General features: G+C 40.2%; 1 protein-coding gene across 8 annotated transcripts in view; it reads left to right on the top strand.

Moving 5' to 3' along the window:
• cd2ap (CD2-associated protein) overlaps positions 1 to 5697 on the top strand; it is a 68804-nt gene extending 63107 nt beyond the window's left edge. For all 8 annotated transcript variants that reach the window (XM_053444617.1, XM_053444614.1, XM_053444619.1 and 5 more), the window contains one exon: positions 2583 to 5697. In XM_053444617.1, coding sequence (XP_053300592.1) covers positions 2583 to 2624 — 42 coding nt within the window. In that variant the 3' untranslated portion in view covers positions 2625 to 5697. The remainder of the gene's footprint in view (positions 1 to 2582) is intronic.
• The last annotated feature ends 9423 nt before the right edge of the window (positions 5698 to 15120 follow it).

Raw genomic sequence — 15120 nt, 5'->3', positions numbered from 1 at the left:
AACATTTTATTAACATACAGGAGGACACTGTTTCCTCGTTGCCTGAGTGCAAATTGAACCATGCCATCGCCTTTTTTAAGGAAATGAATTTGCTGGAGGAACATAATCTTCTTCCAGTGCTTTGGGGCCCTCAGGCCACGTGTTTCATTATTTTGAGATATATCGGAGATACTCGATACACAATACAAAGCACTGTTTGTTTCATATCCACTACCCCTCCTCTTCATGTTTCCGTCATACAACTCATAAAATATATCACAAAAACAAACTCAACAGAGTCTGATATATATCTATTGGTGTATTTTTGACCCGGTGAAATAACACACTACACAAGTTACATTTGCATATATATCCCCTTGTGGCCATTTATCAGACACTCCATCCACCTTTAGGCTGAACCTAATGCTACACCGATGCATGTCCATGAGTGACCAAGTGAGTGAGTTACACCTCATTGTATGTTGGACTCTTCCCTTTGGCTTTTGTTCTTTTAACAATAAACGATCTAAACAACTAGGTCATCTGGGAGTGCAACTCGTTTCTGTTGGTTGCTATCGCTACTCTGGTGTCAGGTGCTTGAGATGTTCCACCTTTCATCCCTTGCACATTGTGGAAAACAGCTGACCGAAAGTGGCAACCTCCAGTGTGTTGCCAAGTTAACACCAGCTGACAATGCTAGCAGTCCAGTAGCCGTGCAGTAGAGACATAACAAAGAAGTCTACTTTATACGACAAAACTAGAAGAGTGCTTAGGGAGCACAGATTTCTGCAAAGGCTAATGCCCTATCCAACTATGGTAAATAAAGTAGGAAAAAATTCCTTGATCCACCCTTTTATCCTGATCTGCTCCAAGATTCTTCCTTGTGCTCCACCCCTCCATAAACTGTCACGGAAATTGTTTCAGTAGTTTTTGCATAATCCTGCTAACAGACTGAGAAACGCTGATAAAAACATAACCTCATCCTGGTGGAGGTAATGAACAGTCAAATCCAGCCAAGTACCAGGTTTTGATTTAGCCTTGTTTTAACATGTACAGTAGTTTTCATCAATACCTGGAAACAGACAAGTTGTGTTTTGTGTGGTCAAACTAAACTAGAGACCAAAAGTCAGGACGACTTTTTAATCTGCTCTTTGTGATATGCAATACTGAATTGCAGGAATTTCTAAGTGTTTACAATTTCTATGGAGAGTTGTTGCTGATAACAACCATGGTATAATTTAGTCCGTTCATTAACAAGAAATTAATAGAAAACAACATTTGCTTGGACAAGTACATCGAATTGTATTATTCTAACAAATTTCTAAATGTTTTAATTTACAATGAAAATGTTAGTGCTGTTTTAAAATGTATTTTAGTTAAGATGAGGTGTTTTATCTCCACTGAGATGAACAGCCCAGCCGGTATTAGTCAGCTCCGGTGAGACAGCAGCAGACGCGGCCCGGCAGCAGGGCACCGATACGAATTACATGACAGGAGGACATAACACCCGCGCAGTGCTCCAGACACAAAGATCAGAGATTGGTTTAAACCGTTCTTCTATCTCCGTGTTCTCAGTGTATAGTAAGAGATTACAAACTGGTAAAAAAAGATGATAAAACATAGAGAAATTACCATCCCTCCTAGTTTGATACTTTGCTCCTGGTCTGTTGCTGGGTGAAGCTGCAAGTATCTCAAAGAATGTGTTATGCAGCATCACATTCAGCTCCAGTCTATTGTTAAGGCACATAGAAGAGGAGGGGGAGGTATGTTAGGTTAGTTATAGCAATTAGGTTCCTCTCAGCATGTGATGCCTTACATTCATATCCATATCATCATCAGTTATATAGCATGGTGGGTCCTTCAGTAGAAATCGTTTTATGCTAACTTCAGTACAGTGATTCTTTTTTGCCTGTTATTTTTTTTCCCCACAACTTCCCTAGTCGGTTTCTATTATCATTCACATAACCTTTTGCTTATTAAGGGCTGCTTCAGTTTTTATAACATCCTTCAGGGGCCATTTTAAGTTATGAATATGAATATAATAATAACCTCTTATGTAATGCCTGGAACGTCTTCTGTTTGGCATCTGATGTCAGATGGTAGTGGTGATAATGATAATACCCAAAGCTGGTTTTGGCCAAAACAACTTGGACATATGAGCTAGACTGAGAGAGATTCTGTATATTAGCATTCACTTCCAGGTCAAATTACTTTTTATCGGCTCTGGCTCTGATATGCAGTGATGGAAAAGTGACACCATGCTGAACGCACTAATCTGCCAAGAGAGTCAGGTGAGAGAGTGCCTCCATTTTCGGTGCTTTGGTGACGTCTTGTCTTGTCCTCAGCCTTTTGAATATTTAGTTTCAGTGCTCAAAGATACCTTGATAAAGATGTTCTACTCAGCTCAGGGTTTTACTCCAGGATGTGGCTTAATTTTCATCTCCTCCCCTCATTCCTCTCCACTAAACTATCTGTTTCACAGCTGGGGACGACGACTGCTAAATCATGAGCTCAAGCTGCTCTGGCAGATCCAGCCCAGTGCTGATTTAATTTGCTATACTATCCTTTCTGAGAGTTTGTGCTGTGCGTTTGTGTCCCTACAGATGGAGATAGAAAAGCTGAAGCGAACCGTCCACTCGACGTGAAGCTCACGCAGCAATCACCAGCGGGCCTCGAGGCAAGCTTCTGGCCTTTGGACCAACCAGAGAGCAGGAAGTTGGTGACAGACGGAGAGAGGGCGGAGAATCAGACCAGCCACCTCGAGCACAATCTCTTTTCAGTGATCGACAATAATAAACTCGCTCCATAATTGTAAGATTTACATTTTGCACATATATATATTTTTTTTTTTTCAATCTAGATGTTATTAAGTTCCAGATGTATATTTTCCCTTCTTTTTTTATTTCATTTTTTTATTTTGCCAACACATGAAAACTGAGGCCTTACTTCAAACTACTGCGCTGGACTTGTAACTCTTCTGCTCACGCTCTCTCTCCCCTTCACTCCACCATTCCTCGTACTCCTCAGGGAGGAGCTTAACTCTCAGTACTACTGACTTTGTATAAAGCAGGGGGCGCTTGTTTTCCACGCCTAAGGTTCTTTCTCCTCATTTTTTTTTATGATGCACAATAGTTGATTTTAAAACGTGAGAAAATAATTAATTTCATTTAACAACCTCGCATTCTCACGATAAACGATTTTTTTCTTTCTCATGCGTCGCCTGGCAGCAGTAGCCTCCACGGCTGCAGTGCTTCAGAGAGCGCTGTGTTCGTTTCTCTTTGTCTTTTATATGTTTTCTTTAGCATTCCTATCCAGGGTGACACTACTGTGCCTGATTTAAAAAAAACAACAAAAAAAAGTAAATTCTATTAATTGTTTATAATGGGAGCTTACATTTTCCACGATGGTGTCTGGAATATTTGCAGCATGATGATATTGTATATCTATATTTTTTAAGTCTACAGACATGTCTAGTCAAATGCTATATAGAGGGCCTCTTCTACGCGGGTCTCTTCTATTTTTGTGAGGTTTGGATTCGTTGAAAACGTTGAACTTTAGCCACACAGTCTGCAGGTGATGCAGATACATACACACACACACACACACACACACAAAGGAGTTGCGTCATTCCATTGTTGCTGAGTGACTCATGGTCAGTTCATGAAAAAACGGCTCTGTGTTTTTAATCTGGCGTTCATCCCTCTGATCCCTGTCACGTTTCACTCTGCCACTAACTCCTTCCTCCCTTTCTCCTTTGACTCGCAGGGAAATTATTTGAGAGGAGCCTTGTCTTCCTGCTCTGTAATGTGTTTTGTATCAGCTTGCACAGCACTCATCAGATGTCCTGAAGTCATTGTACATGCCTGTACACTAGTTCAACTGGAAGCATATTTTAAGAGTGTAGAAATAACAATGACAAAACCTCACATTCTCCTCATCTTAACTCTATTAGAGGAGCAAATGGTTATAAGAGCTCCACTATGTCGTTTTTTTCACTATTTTGTTGGGCCCCCATCGCTAGCCCCCTCCCGGAAGATACAAAAAACGCATAAGCCTCGGCGAACAGTGTAGAACGCAACATGGATCATCAATTACAAAACGTTACTGACCCTGTTGTCTTTGCTAACAGTTGTTGTGCAGATTAAATTCTGCATAAGCAGTTTTTTTCACTTTTCTCCATTGCTACTTCTTGTTTGTAGCCTAACTCTTTCTGCAATAACATGCAAATGCTTCCTCCTAAGGCCTGTGCATGCCCAGTGTACGTGAGTGGTCATGTGATCTGCCTTTTTAGGCGTGTTAGTATGGACAGGGATTAAATTGATATGCAGCCTAAACGCTCTTGTGGACAGATTGTTTTCGCTGAAAAACAAATAGTCGTATGGATGTATTGCCACATTGAGCCCTTGTTCCCTGCAGATGGATGTGCTATTATCCACTATCTCTCCACTCATTCTTCAGGTTTCTCCTTTAATTTGTCATCTATTTTGTGGGATGCGTCGCCTAGAGGTTTGATACAGATATTCAGCCGCACTGCACAGTGATGTCACAGTGTACTCACACACCCTGGAGCAAATTTCTACATCATTCCAGCAACAGCAATGAATTTAAAAAATATAAATATATATATAAAAACATGATATATACAGTTGTGACCAACCTATGCCCTGAGGTTATTATACAGTTCAAAGAGAATAAACGTGTAAGTGCTGTCTTTGGTCGTGCTGTCAAGAAACATATATTTTGTGTATGTTAAGCTGTTTGCACGTTGTTTTTTTTTCTCTTTCAGCACAGAACGGTTGTCTTCAGGACGCTAGTTGCTAATAAAATTGTTCTCCTAAGCTTGCGAGCATGGTGTTTCGAGGCTGCAGAAATGTGGAGCGCGGTGTGAGTGGAACTTACTCAGTGTAGGATGCAAGCTGCCCTCAGAAACATCTGACCTTTGCCCCAAACTTTTGGCCTGCGGCTCTGTGCAGACAATAACCAGCTTATCTCTTGGTGTGGAGATGCATTTTGAGAAGCCGACAGCGGCACAGCATCGAGTTCAGCCCCCAACGGCCTCAGCACGGGTTGGAGGGATGTTATAAACCTTAACGCTGATCAAGATATAGACAGCAGGGTCCTGTTCCAAGTTAAATGTCCTGTCATTGTTTCACATCTACTTTTGTGCATTACTAATACTCTTCATTCTTAGTGCTTTTTTATTTTAAATTCTTACAGATATACGTCACAACGGTCTTAAAGAAGCGTTACTTTAATTTGAAATCATCCTCAGGCTTGGGTTTAAAGTGGCCTGTGTGTGTGTGTGTTTATATGTGTGTGTCTGCCCACAAACGTAACAGTGTCCATGAAGTGCTGGACTGCAGAGTGCATTGACCAAGTTGATAGTATATTTTTGCCCTTAATGATACAGCACCCATGCAGTGAGTGGATGCCTGATGTAAAACAAACACAACTCTCCAGCAACATGGCTGGGCGAAGACGTAATTACATTGCGGGGGAACGAGGGACCATGGGGGGTTTGGGGTGAACAGCTTTTTGTGTAATATCTGTAATGCAGCTTAAATTCCACATATTGTACATTCCAGAGTTTGACACCAAGAAAATAAATCTGTGCACATTTATAACATATTTTCAAGTGATTTTGTTTACAAGAGCTGTATCCTTGCATGAGCTGAGAATCTTTCCCAAAAAACAATAAATATCGTCTTTATTTACTGACTCAGACTATCCTTGGATTTTTTGAAGTGTCATTCTTAAAAGTTTTCACAGCCTTGAGCCTTTTTCATGCTTGGATTCCAAAAATGTGTTCTTGGAAATATTGAGTGGAAAATCGACCGTTCAGGGGACAGAATGAGTTTCTGAGGAAGTGCAGCTCCTCACAGTTTTGAAATTACGCATGGATGATGTGTTCCATCTATTATTGTATCCGACATCTGGCTGTCTAGCCTGCTGGTTGCTAGACATGTGTACCCTGTGCACTTATGCGTTAATAAGTGCACATGGTCTGTTCAAACAAGAGGATGTGGTTATATAGAAACATTCATCTTTATCTGTTTTATTTGTTCATGAGTAAATAAGACGCTCTGATTCTGCTCCTGCTCCAAGACATCGATCTCATCCAAACTCTGACTCCCCTCTCTGAGCATCTGTAAAGCCTTCTGATGGTTAATAAAGATGGAAGACGTGTCTCCACTTCCTCCCTCTGTCAATAACTGAAGCCCAAATACTCTGGATCAGTTGCTGTCATTTTGAGCTTTTGATGCCGGAGTCGGTGAAGCAGTGATAGTGGAGCCGCAGTATTTAGGGCCTGCTGAAAGATGCACCTGAGTCAGTCCCAGCTGTCAATCATGACAATGTATTTTCAGATCCCTTTTAGATTGTTAAATTGATCTTATATATGACCTTTATTACAAGCCTTTTGTCGATGGCTTTAAAGGGATAGTTCAACAAGAAATACAAATTCAGACATTATCTACTCACCCCTATGCCAATGGGGCGGGGGGGGGTTGAAAAGTTTGCGTCCATAAAACACTTTTAGAGTCCCAGGTGTAAAAAGTGTAGCTCATTAGTGACCTATCTTCAGACGCTATAAACAACAAAGAAAACAGAAAATGCCTGCATACTGATCATGTGGTGTCATCCAAGTGTCTGGATCCCCGACATTCCCATTCGACTAGAAACAAGGTAATTTACACCAAGTTTTAAGTCTTAATCTTGTATTAGTGTTGTTTAAATAAATATGAGGGAGGGAGGGAGGGAGGGAGGGAGAGAGAGAGAGAGAGAGAGAGAAGATGGCGACGTGCTCAGTGCATCACAGGAGTTTCCCACAGCAGACACGGCCTGTAGAAGCGCAAACCAGGGCTGGTTCAAATGGCACCTCCTGACAACATCGCCTATAGGAGCAGCACAAGGTAGAAACATTGTGTTTCACGTGTCTTTGTCGGGCTGCCATGGCCACCTGGGAGCTCTCATTCATCTGGTAAAGTGAGCGCAGGGATTCACTTCTCTCTGACCTTTTCTCATTTACAGTTTGTTAGCGTAGTAGAGCAGCGGCAGCCTGCACATGTGCGCCCAGATCAAACCACCAGATCCCATCTCACTCAGGAGGACGCAGGACGCTCACTTGAAAGAGAGAAGCGCTGTATGTGGAGGGTTAGGAGCGGTGCACGGTGGAAAGTACTGTCCAGGTTGAAATGGTTAAAGTTGTGATGTTAGGACTTTGCCTTCTCTGTCACTGGATAAAGGGATAACATGAAGGAATGGACTGTAAAATCCATGTATACCTTGTTTTCTCCATCGCAGGGGGATTGGAGTTTTATCAATCGAAGTGGTAAGCAAAAAACAGCCAAGTCAGGCTTCTTGCAGAAATTTTTATTTTACAACACAATGTAACTGTTAAACGCAGGTGCTGATATGGGAGAGAATCATGCAGAGAAGTCAACTAAAGTCAAAAATAATTAGTTTTGTTTGTTTTATTGCATTTGTTAAATTAAAGCTACTCTTTTATATAACATATAACAATCATTTAACAAATGATTATGTTTAAAGCTTAAAGGTCTTTAAAGATTTGGACGAAAGGGATCTATTGGAAGAGATTACATTTAAAAGTGATGTTTAAACTAGTGTGTTTTATGTAGATTGCACCAATTGATGTTTTCTTACCATAGAATGGGCCCTTTGTATTTAAATACTTTATATTTACATCTGGGGGGTGCTCTCTACGAGGGCCGCCATGTTTTATACAGTGGCCCAAACAGGACAAACTAAACACCTTTTGAGTTTTTATGACAACTTAAGGCTACCACAGGTTCTCTCTTCTTTAGCAGCAACAACTTCACCACTTTATGTCACTAATCTCTACACACTGAACTTTTGAATGGTTAATTGTCTGTATTTATATTGCGCTTTCATATTGCGCCTTGGTGACCACCCAAAGCTCTTAACAATACAGTTATTTAAATCACAGTAATTGCACATGAGATAATTACACTGTCACAGAAAGGGCAGCAGGTTCAGACTGACAGACTAACGCCTAATGGAAGGAGCCTATTACGATGTGAAAGGTTAGTGAGGGAAGACTTTAATTTCTCTTCAGTATGATTATATAATGTTCCACAGTTTGACTCTGAGAATAATATAAGCAATAATCATAACTAAAATATGTTTTGTACTATAAAAAAAAAACTTGTATATATACGATTTATCAACATATATATATGAATTATTATCCACTGAACAAACCACACAAATCTTGAATTAAACACTGAATAAGAGTTCATCATTGGGCTTTAAGATCTATGTGCTGCCTTCAAGAGGGTGAACCACACCATCTTTAACACTGCCTTAACCTCTTTAGTAAGTGGCCCCTGCTTGGTGGATGGCACTGTCACTTTACTGCATGGAGGTTCCCGGTTCGAATCCCAACTTCGTCTAGATCTTTCTGAGCGCACTGCATGTTCTTCCCATGTTTACGTGAGTTTTTTTCTGGGTTCGCCTACTTCCTTCCACATGCCAAACACATGTAGATAGATGATAGGTTGACTTGACACTATAAAGTTTGCAGCTTGTTCAAAACACTGCTCATATTTGATCAAAAACAAACCGTAGGGCTCATATCATTGCGTCCCTTCACTGGTTACCAGTTAAATTCAAGATTGATTTTAAGACTTTCAATAACTTTTAAAACTCAACATAGGCTGGCCCCACATAAATTTCACAGCTCTTGACCCCCTATAATCCACTCTTCCACATCAGATATTTAACAATTTTCTTTACAGATTCCTTTAAAAAGGGTTACAATATTTAAATGATCAATTTGCATGAACTAGACCTAGGCCTCAATCTTCATCTCCCATGTTAATAAGAGTTGATGTGGTGTAAACATCCAGTTCCATATACTTTCATTAACAACGCCTCAAGCACTGTGTGTTAATTAAATGTTCTTTTGCATTGTTGTTTCACAAATCAGAAACCGCAGCTCCATACTTCATTCAAACAGATGACATTACACAATGAGGATACTGTTAATATAAGAAATGCAACTACAAGGCAGCCATTGGCAACAGAACTTGAGGAAAAGTTACTTGTGTGCTGCTTCGATGTCTTATTGGTGCGCACACAAACTGATTGTCTGGTTAGTTTACTGGCACAAAATCTGTTTGCTCTCTGGGACAGAGATGATCCAAAAAGCTCAGAGGAGTCTGTGCTTTGTTCTGCAGCCATTTGTTTCACCAAACGTGGAGAAGACAATGGTCTGATCCACGATGATAGAGTCAGAGGACGGAATCATCCTTTGAGTCGTCCGTCTTGCAGGTGATCACCTTATTAAACTTAGAAAAACAAGACAAAGACATAATAACTCAATCAATCAGTAAATAAATGTGTCAATTTATCCAATCATGCATCTGTCCAACATTGCTGATAGCAACACACAGTCACTTACTACAAGCTGGTGTCCAGCTCCTCATCAATGTGTCTCATGGTCACAAACAGATGCTGCAGAGCCTCAGCAGCAGTGATCCTCAGCTCAGGGTCCATCTGCAGAAGAAGCTTCAGCAGGTTGACAAAGGCTCTCTGATCGATCATCTCAATGGGCTCCTGGATCTCTGGGTAAATCTGGATTTGAAACAATGATGATCGTTCAGTTTATCTGCTTCCTGTCTCTCAGCAACAGAACTCAGTGGACGTCCGCTAACAAGAGGGTCAGCGGTTTGATCCCAGTCTCCCCCTTCCTCTGTGCTGAACTGTCCTTGGGCAGTGTGTAAGTAAGGTGTGATAGAGAAAGTGCTGCACATAGTTGTCTGAGTGTGTGTGAAAGCAAATACAGACAATTTACCATTTTTAAGAAAATGGCCACTTGCTGTTTCAAGCTGATCCAGGGAACTGATGTTCGGCCACCTCTCTGGCCACATCTCTTTAGGCTCAATCCCACTGTCCTGCCTGAATTCCAATGGGCTCTGCAACAACAGAACCTATATCAGATACTTCCTCCTAAAGGTGTTGACCATCTCAAACTGTTCTCTGGATAGAAGATTAAATTAATATCAACAGCTCAGGTGAAACAAAAACAAGGCAAAACATACCTTCATTCATCCATTTAGAGATTTCCCTTGGCTGTTTCTCCTTGAAGAACCTACGGGTGTATTTTCCTGCATTGAGGAGGTGGTCATCTGGTTTGCCCAGGACATCGACCATGCTCCTCATCTGGAGAGAGAATATAAAGAATCACATCAGCCTACATCCTACAGCAAGACTCTGGTTGGGTTTGGACAATTGTCTGTTGCTGTGTGTCAGAAGCTGTGCAGTCCAATCTAGATATATTACATTACTCACCATCTGATACTGGCAGTGTATATTAAACAGGTCGTCACTGAGGTACAATAATGACAGAAGACCCCACAGGTCGATTGCTCCGGAGATGGGGAGACCCAGGGAGACTTCAGGGGCCCTGTTTGTAGAGGACAAGACCAAGAAGAGCTCGTAAGGACATTGTCAGATTCAATGTGTTTATTTAAAACTGACTCAACAGTGATTTATAGCCGAAACACTGAACTGGCATCAGGTCCAAAGGTGAGCTTCCCAGATTGAACCCACCTGTAACCCAGAGGCTGCATCACCATGCCGTGTCTCACTTCAGAGGTCCTTAACGATAAGCCGCAGACGATGAGCTTGATCCGGAATGGCTGGTTCTGGTGGTGAACCAGCATCACATTATCTGGCTTCAAGTCGCAGTGGATGACCCCGAGTCCCCTCAGGGCTTCTAAGGTCGTCAGCAGCTGCAGGGCCAGAGGAAGAAAGGTTGATTAAACACAATGTAGACCAGCATGAAGATGTGTACAGATCAACAAGGAACATGATTTAAGACGTTTTAAGTATACTGCAATACTTGTATATTATACACTCTTTGTGTGAGGCCATAGAGGTTACCTGGTGCGCTATCGGCCGTATCTCACTGACAGACAGTGGCATGTTGTGTCCGTCACTGAGAAGCTCGTCCAGATTCCCGTCCAGCTTTTCAAACACCAGACAGGTTTGTCCTCTCTGCTGTAGGTTTTCATAGACGTGCACCACGTTGGTTTTGACTGGGTCCAGAACGCTCAGGACTTCCATCATATTGAACCTTCAGCTACTTTTGCCGAAGTTTCCTTCGCCATTAATGTCCAGAATTTTTAAGCAACTATTCAGGTCACCATTTTGGACCCCTGACTTCTTTGTTTTTTTAAGAAAGCAGGAGAACATGTGAATGTCACACCATGTGAGACGTGGGTTTCATTCAGTTACGTTCATTGAGATAAATGTTTGGTTGCGGTTCTACTACCATGAAGACAAGTCAATGGATATTGCCTCAAGACCATTTCAATGAGTGATATTCCAAGAGATTAAGAAGAGTGACGTCCTCTGAACAAAGAAAAATGTCATCGAAGGTCAAATCAGACTTATGCCTGCAAATACCTGTAACCCCCCCTGTTGGAGTCTACAGGTGGATGCTGGGGTGGTTGAGGGCTGAAGCAACAGGTAGCAATACTGCAGCATCAGTGCGAGCAAGAGGGGTTGATGGGAAATTTCTCTCTGATTAAATAGACGACCTGATAAGGTGGGTGTGTAATATAGATGGTTGTGGAGATTGACGTATGTCACATGATCTATGTAACATGATTGGCGCAGCGCAGCTCGAATTGCCTGCCAGAACTAGCTCGCCGGCGTCACCACATTCATGTTTCAGAGAAAAAGGTTTTCTTAATATATTACAATGTTTACATTTGATTTACAGAAATGCATTAAATGTTAACAGGTCAATATTGTTGTTGCTTTAAAATTCTTAATCTGTGAATGAAATTGTAGCTTCAACTTTCATTTAAATATAGAAGAGAAGAAATGATCCATGCTACACTATACTTATCCCAAATCACAAACATGTTCAGTATAGTAACTGAGTACATTTACTCAATTACTTAATTACCAACACGCTGCTCATGTGTGTGTGTTTGCGGTGTAATTACTATGTTTGTCTGTTGCCATACAGTCGGCTAATTTTGCATTTCCAATGCATTTTTTATTGAAAGAAATTGATCTTTTCCACACAAATGTCGGCGTTAAATTGTTTACAGAAGTACGTGTTGTTCACAGGTGAAGGGTCTTCAACTGAGGTCATGTGAGAAATGAACTGCTTATATACAATTCTGTCATTCAACAAAGATCAAAGTCACTCCAACATTCTATGCCTTTATCTCCTAATTAGTTCTGAACAAACTTTATGTTGTGTTAATACTTGTTACTTACTTACTTACTCACTTTAATTTTTATTATAATATATTATCTAATATATTTTAATATTTTAACATTTACTACTATTAAATAATGATATTACTAAATTACAATGATTTCTTATTTTATTTTAACATTAATAACAAAATTTATAGTATTATTAAATACTACTATGAAATTAATATCATTAATACCATTAAATGCGACACTTAAAATTTAATATTTCAGTATTTTGTCAAATATTTTGACAGTATTGCTTTAATATATGTTTGAAATGCACTCTGACGTTGGTTGCCAATCAACAGTACAAAGTGGAAACTACCTTATTACCTTTTTATGTAACTCAATCTTTATCCGATTTTTTTTCTCATATACCCTTCCACATCAGATATTTAACAACTTATTTATGCAGATTCCTTTACAAAAAGTTAAAGTATTGACATGATCTATTTACATCAACTAAACGTTAAAACAACAATAAAAGTAAAGGTTAAAAATGGGGTGGTAGAATCATATGGTAAGGTAACGTTGGTGCTCACAGGTACACTAATATAATATTTGTGTGTGTTTGAATGTGAGTTCACAGTCACTGTCCTTTATTTGAGGGTGAATCCTCCATTACCCTTTCACATAAGGCAGGTAAGCATCCACAGCCAGTGTGTGGATGAGCGTGTTGGTCTTCCTGTGTAGAGGATGCAGAGTGAGCAGTGCTTAGTACTCAGCATAGTGGTCACACAACCATGCTTTTTGAGGTACATGTCGAAATGTGCATAAAGGATAGGATGTCTATTAGCTGATGCTGAGCTTATTCACAATGATGGAATCTCTCACACACACCACGTGTTGTGTGTTCTGTGTACGCTTTTCACTGAGACATGTACATTTTTACATGAAAAAATATAACACTAAACACTAAAAGCTGTAAACCTAGGTGAAACCCTGAAACGTGAATGTTTTCCTGCTCTACAGCCCTGAAATAAAGTAGCAGCTGTTCTAAGACATTTATTTATTTCAGAAGATAAACATCTACACCTTCAGGAGGAAAATGTCACAAATTGCTTGAGCCTTTATTGTGTGGACCAAGGCTGATTCATTGAATGTTTTTTTGTGAGTCCAAGTCAAAAGCAACAAGAAACAAACTCCCGCAAATGTAATTTGCATTTATGTTTCCTTCACTTATTTTGAAAAAGTAATTAATTACACAACTTGTTACACTCCAAAGTAACAATAATTGTTACGACAGAGTAGACAGAGTTTTATTTCTGTAAATGTGAAATTATTTCCTCTCCTGCTGGTTTTCCAGTACCACTGAGAGGTCTTGCCTTGGACCTTGCAAACCCAATGCTTACATAGAGTCAACTGTTTGGGACGTCTTCACGTCATGACATTCATATTTGAAAATGTTAACGCCCTCTGTTTGTATAGGGACGGCTCCTCACCACCGGTTTCCCGGATTTGTGTGAGGATCTACTTGTGAGCGGGAGGTAGGAGTGAGGGTGTGGTTAGGTGTGTCCTGGTCCAGCTTCCCAGCTTTGTTTCCAGTGTGTGACACTTCACCCAAAACTGAGGTTTAACATCAACATGCCACCATTGTCATGTCACTGCATTGTTAGTCTCCCGATGTTACAATTAGCTCAACGCACTTTTGTACCTACTGTTACCTCACAGAGCTACAGGCAAAGCTGTGGACTCTACATCTTATTTGATAATTAAGTGCTCTATTGTCATTTCCACACATGTGCATGTCAACATACAGGAAAACAAAATGTGTCTGTTGCTCAAGAGGTAGAGTGGACCGCATTGGCTAAACTGAAACGAGATGGTCTGGTCTTCTTATTGCATCAACAGGTTGTGTCGCCCTTACAGCCGTCACCTAGCACCAGAGATAAGGACAAAAAAGTTCCTCAGTTGATTAAAAGTGATAAAAATATGTTGTTTTTTCATATTTGTACCATTGGTGGTCCAGTTGGGTCCTAAATGTTTTTTTTCTGATGTTTACAACCTTGCTTGCTTTTGCCTTTACCTCTCTGAAAAATAGTTAGAATTATCCACCTGGACAATTGACTTGAATAATCTTAGTCATGTCTATCGAGTTAGAGCCATTTAGAGGCCAAAGGTCATCCTGGTCATCCCAACATCCTCTTGACAACGAATTTTGACTTCTGCCCTCAGGAAGGAGGTAAACTTCCCCAGGGCTAAGGTCAAATTTAAGATAATTTGTCCCCTCAGTGGACTTTTAAATAAGCAGGCCTAGTGATTTTGCACACCAAAATTGTAATACAAAGTTGTAAAAAAAGGACTAACAGATTTTTAGTGCTCTTTTAATGTATTTCATGTACTTGTTATGATGTGTATGGATTGTGTGTGACTACTGTTTGCAAACCAAATTGCTCCTCTGTGACAAAAAGACTATATTAACCTAGGTAGACTCAGAATGACACAGATTTGGGAGAACAATAGTGGTCCCAAGTTGACCTTAGCATTGTTGGATGAATACAATAATGTTGAATAAAATCCAATAAAAACAAGAATATTAAAAACTAAATAAGATATGAAAATATTATTAAAAAAAAACAAGAATGCCATCTCTGCCATCTGCCCCCTCAGAGTTCAGAGAAGAAACGGTACTGTCTGTTGCTCTATACTCTGTTGCTTTATACAGGCTGGAATCTAAACCAGGAGCCAGATGGTAGAACTGGAGCTGTGGAGATGAGAATTGACTGATATAAAAGATTTGGCTTTCATTACGAGCCCTAAGAGTTTACTGCTGACGCTCATTATGAATTTAAACTCAAAATAACAGATTGCTGAAAAAGTTGAAACAAACGATATAGGATTTTGAGAAAAGAGTGAGACTCTTATCCACATTAAACTTTG

This window comes from Pleuronectes platessa, chromosome 17 (genome assembly GCF_947347685.1).
Source record: "Pleuronectes platessa chromosome 17, fPlePla1.1, whole genome shotgun sequence".
NCBI lineage: Eukaryota > Metazoa > Chordata > Actinopteri > Pleuronectiformes > Pleuronectidae > Pleuronectes > Pleuronectes platessa.
This window is presented reverse-complemented; position numbering and strand designations above follow the sequence as displayed.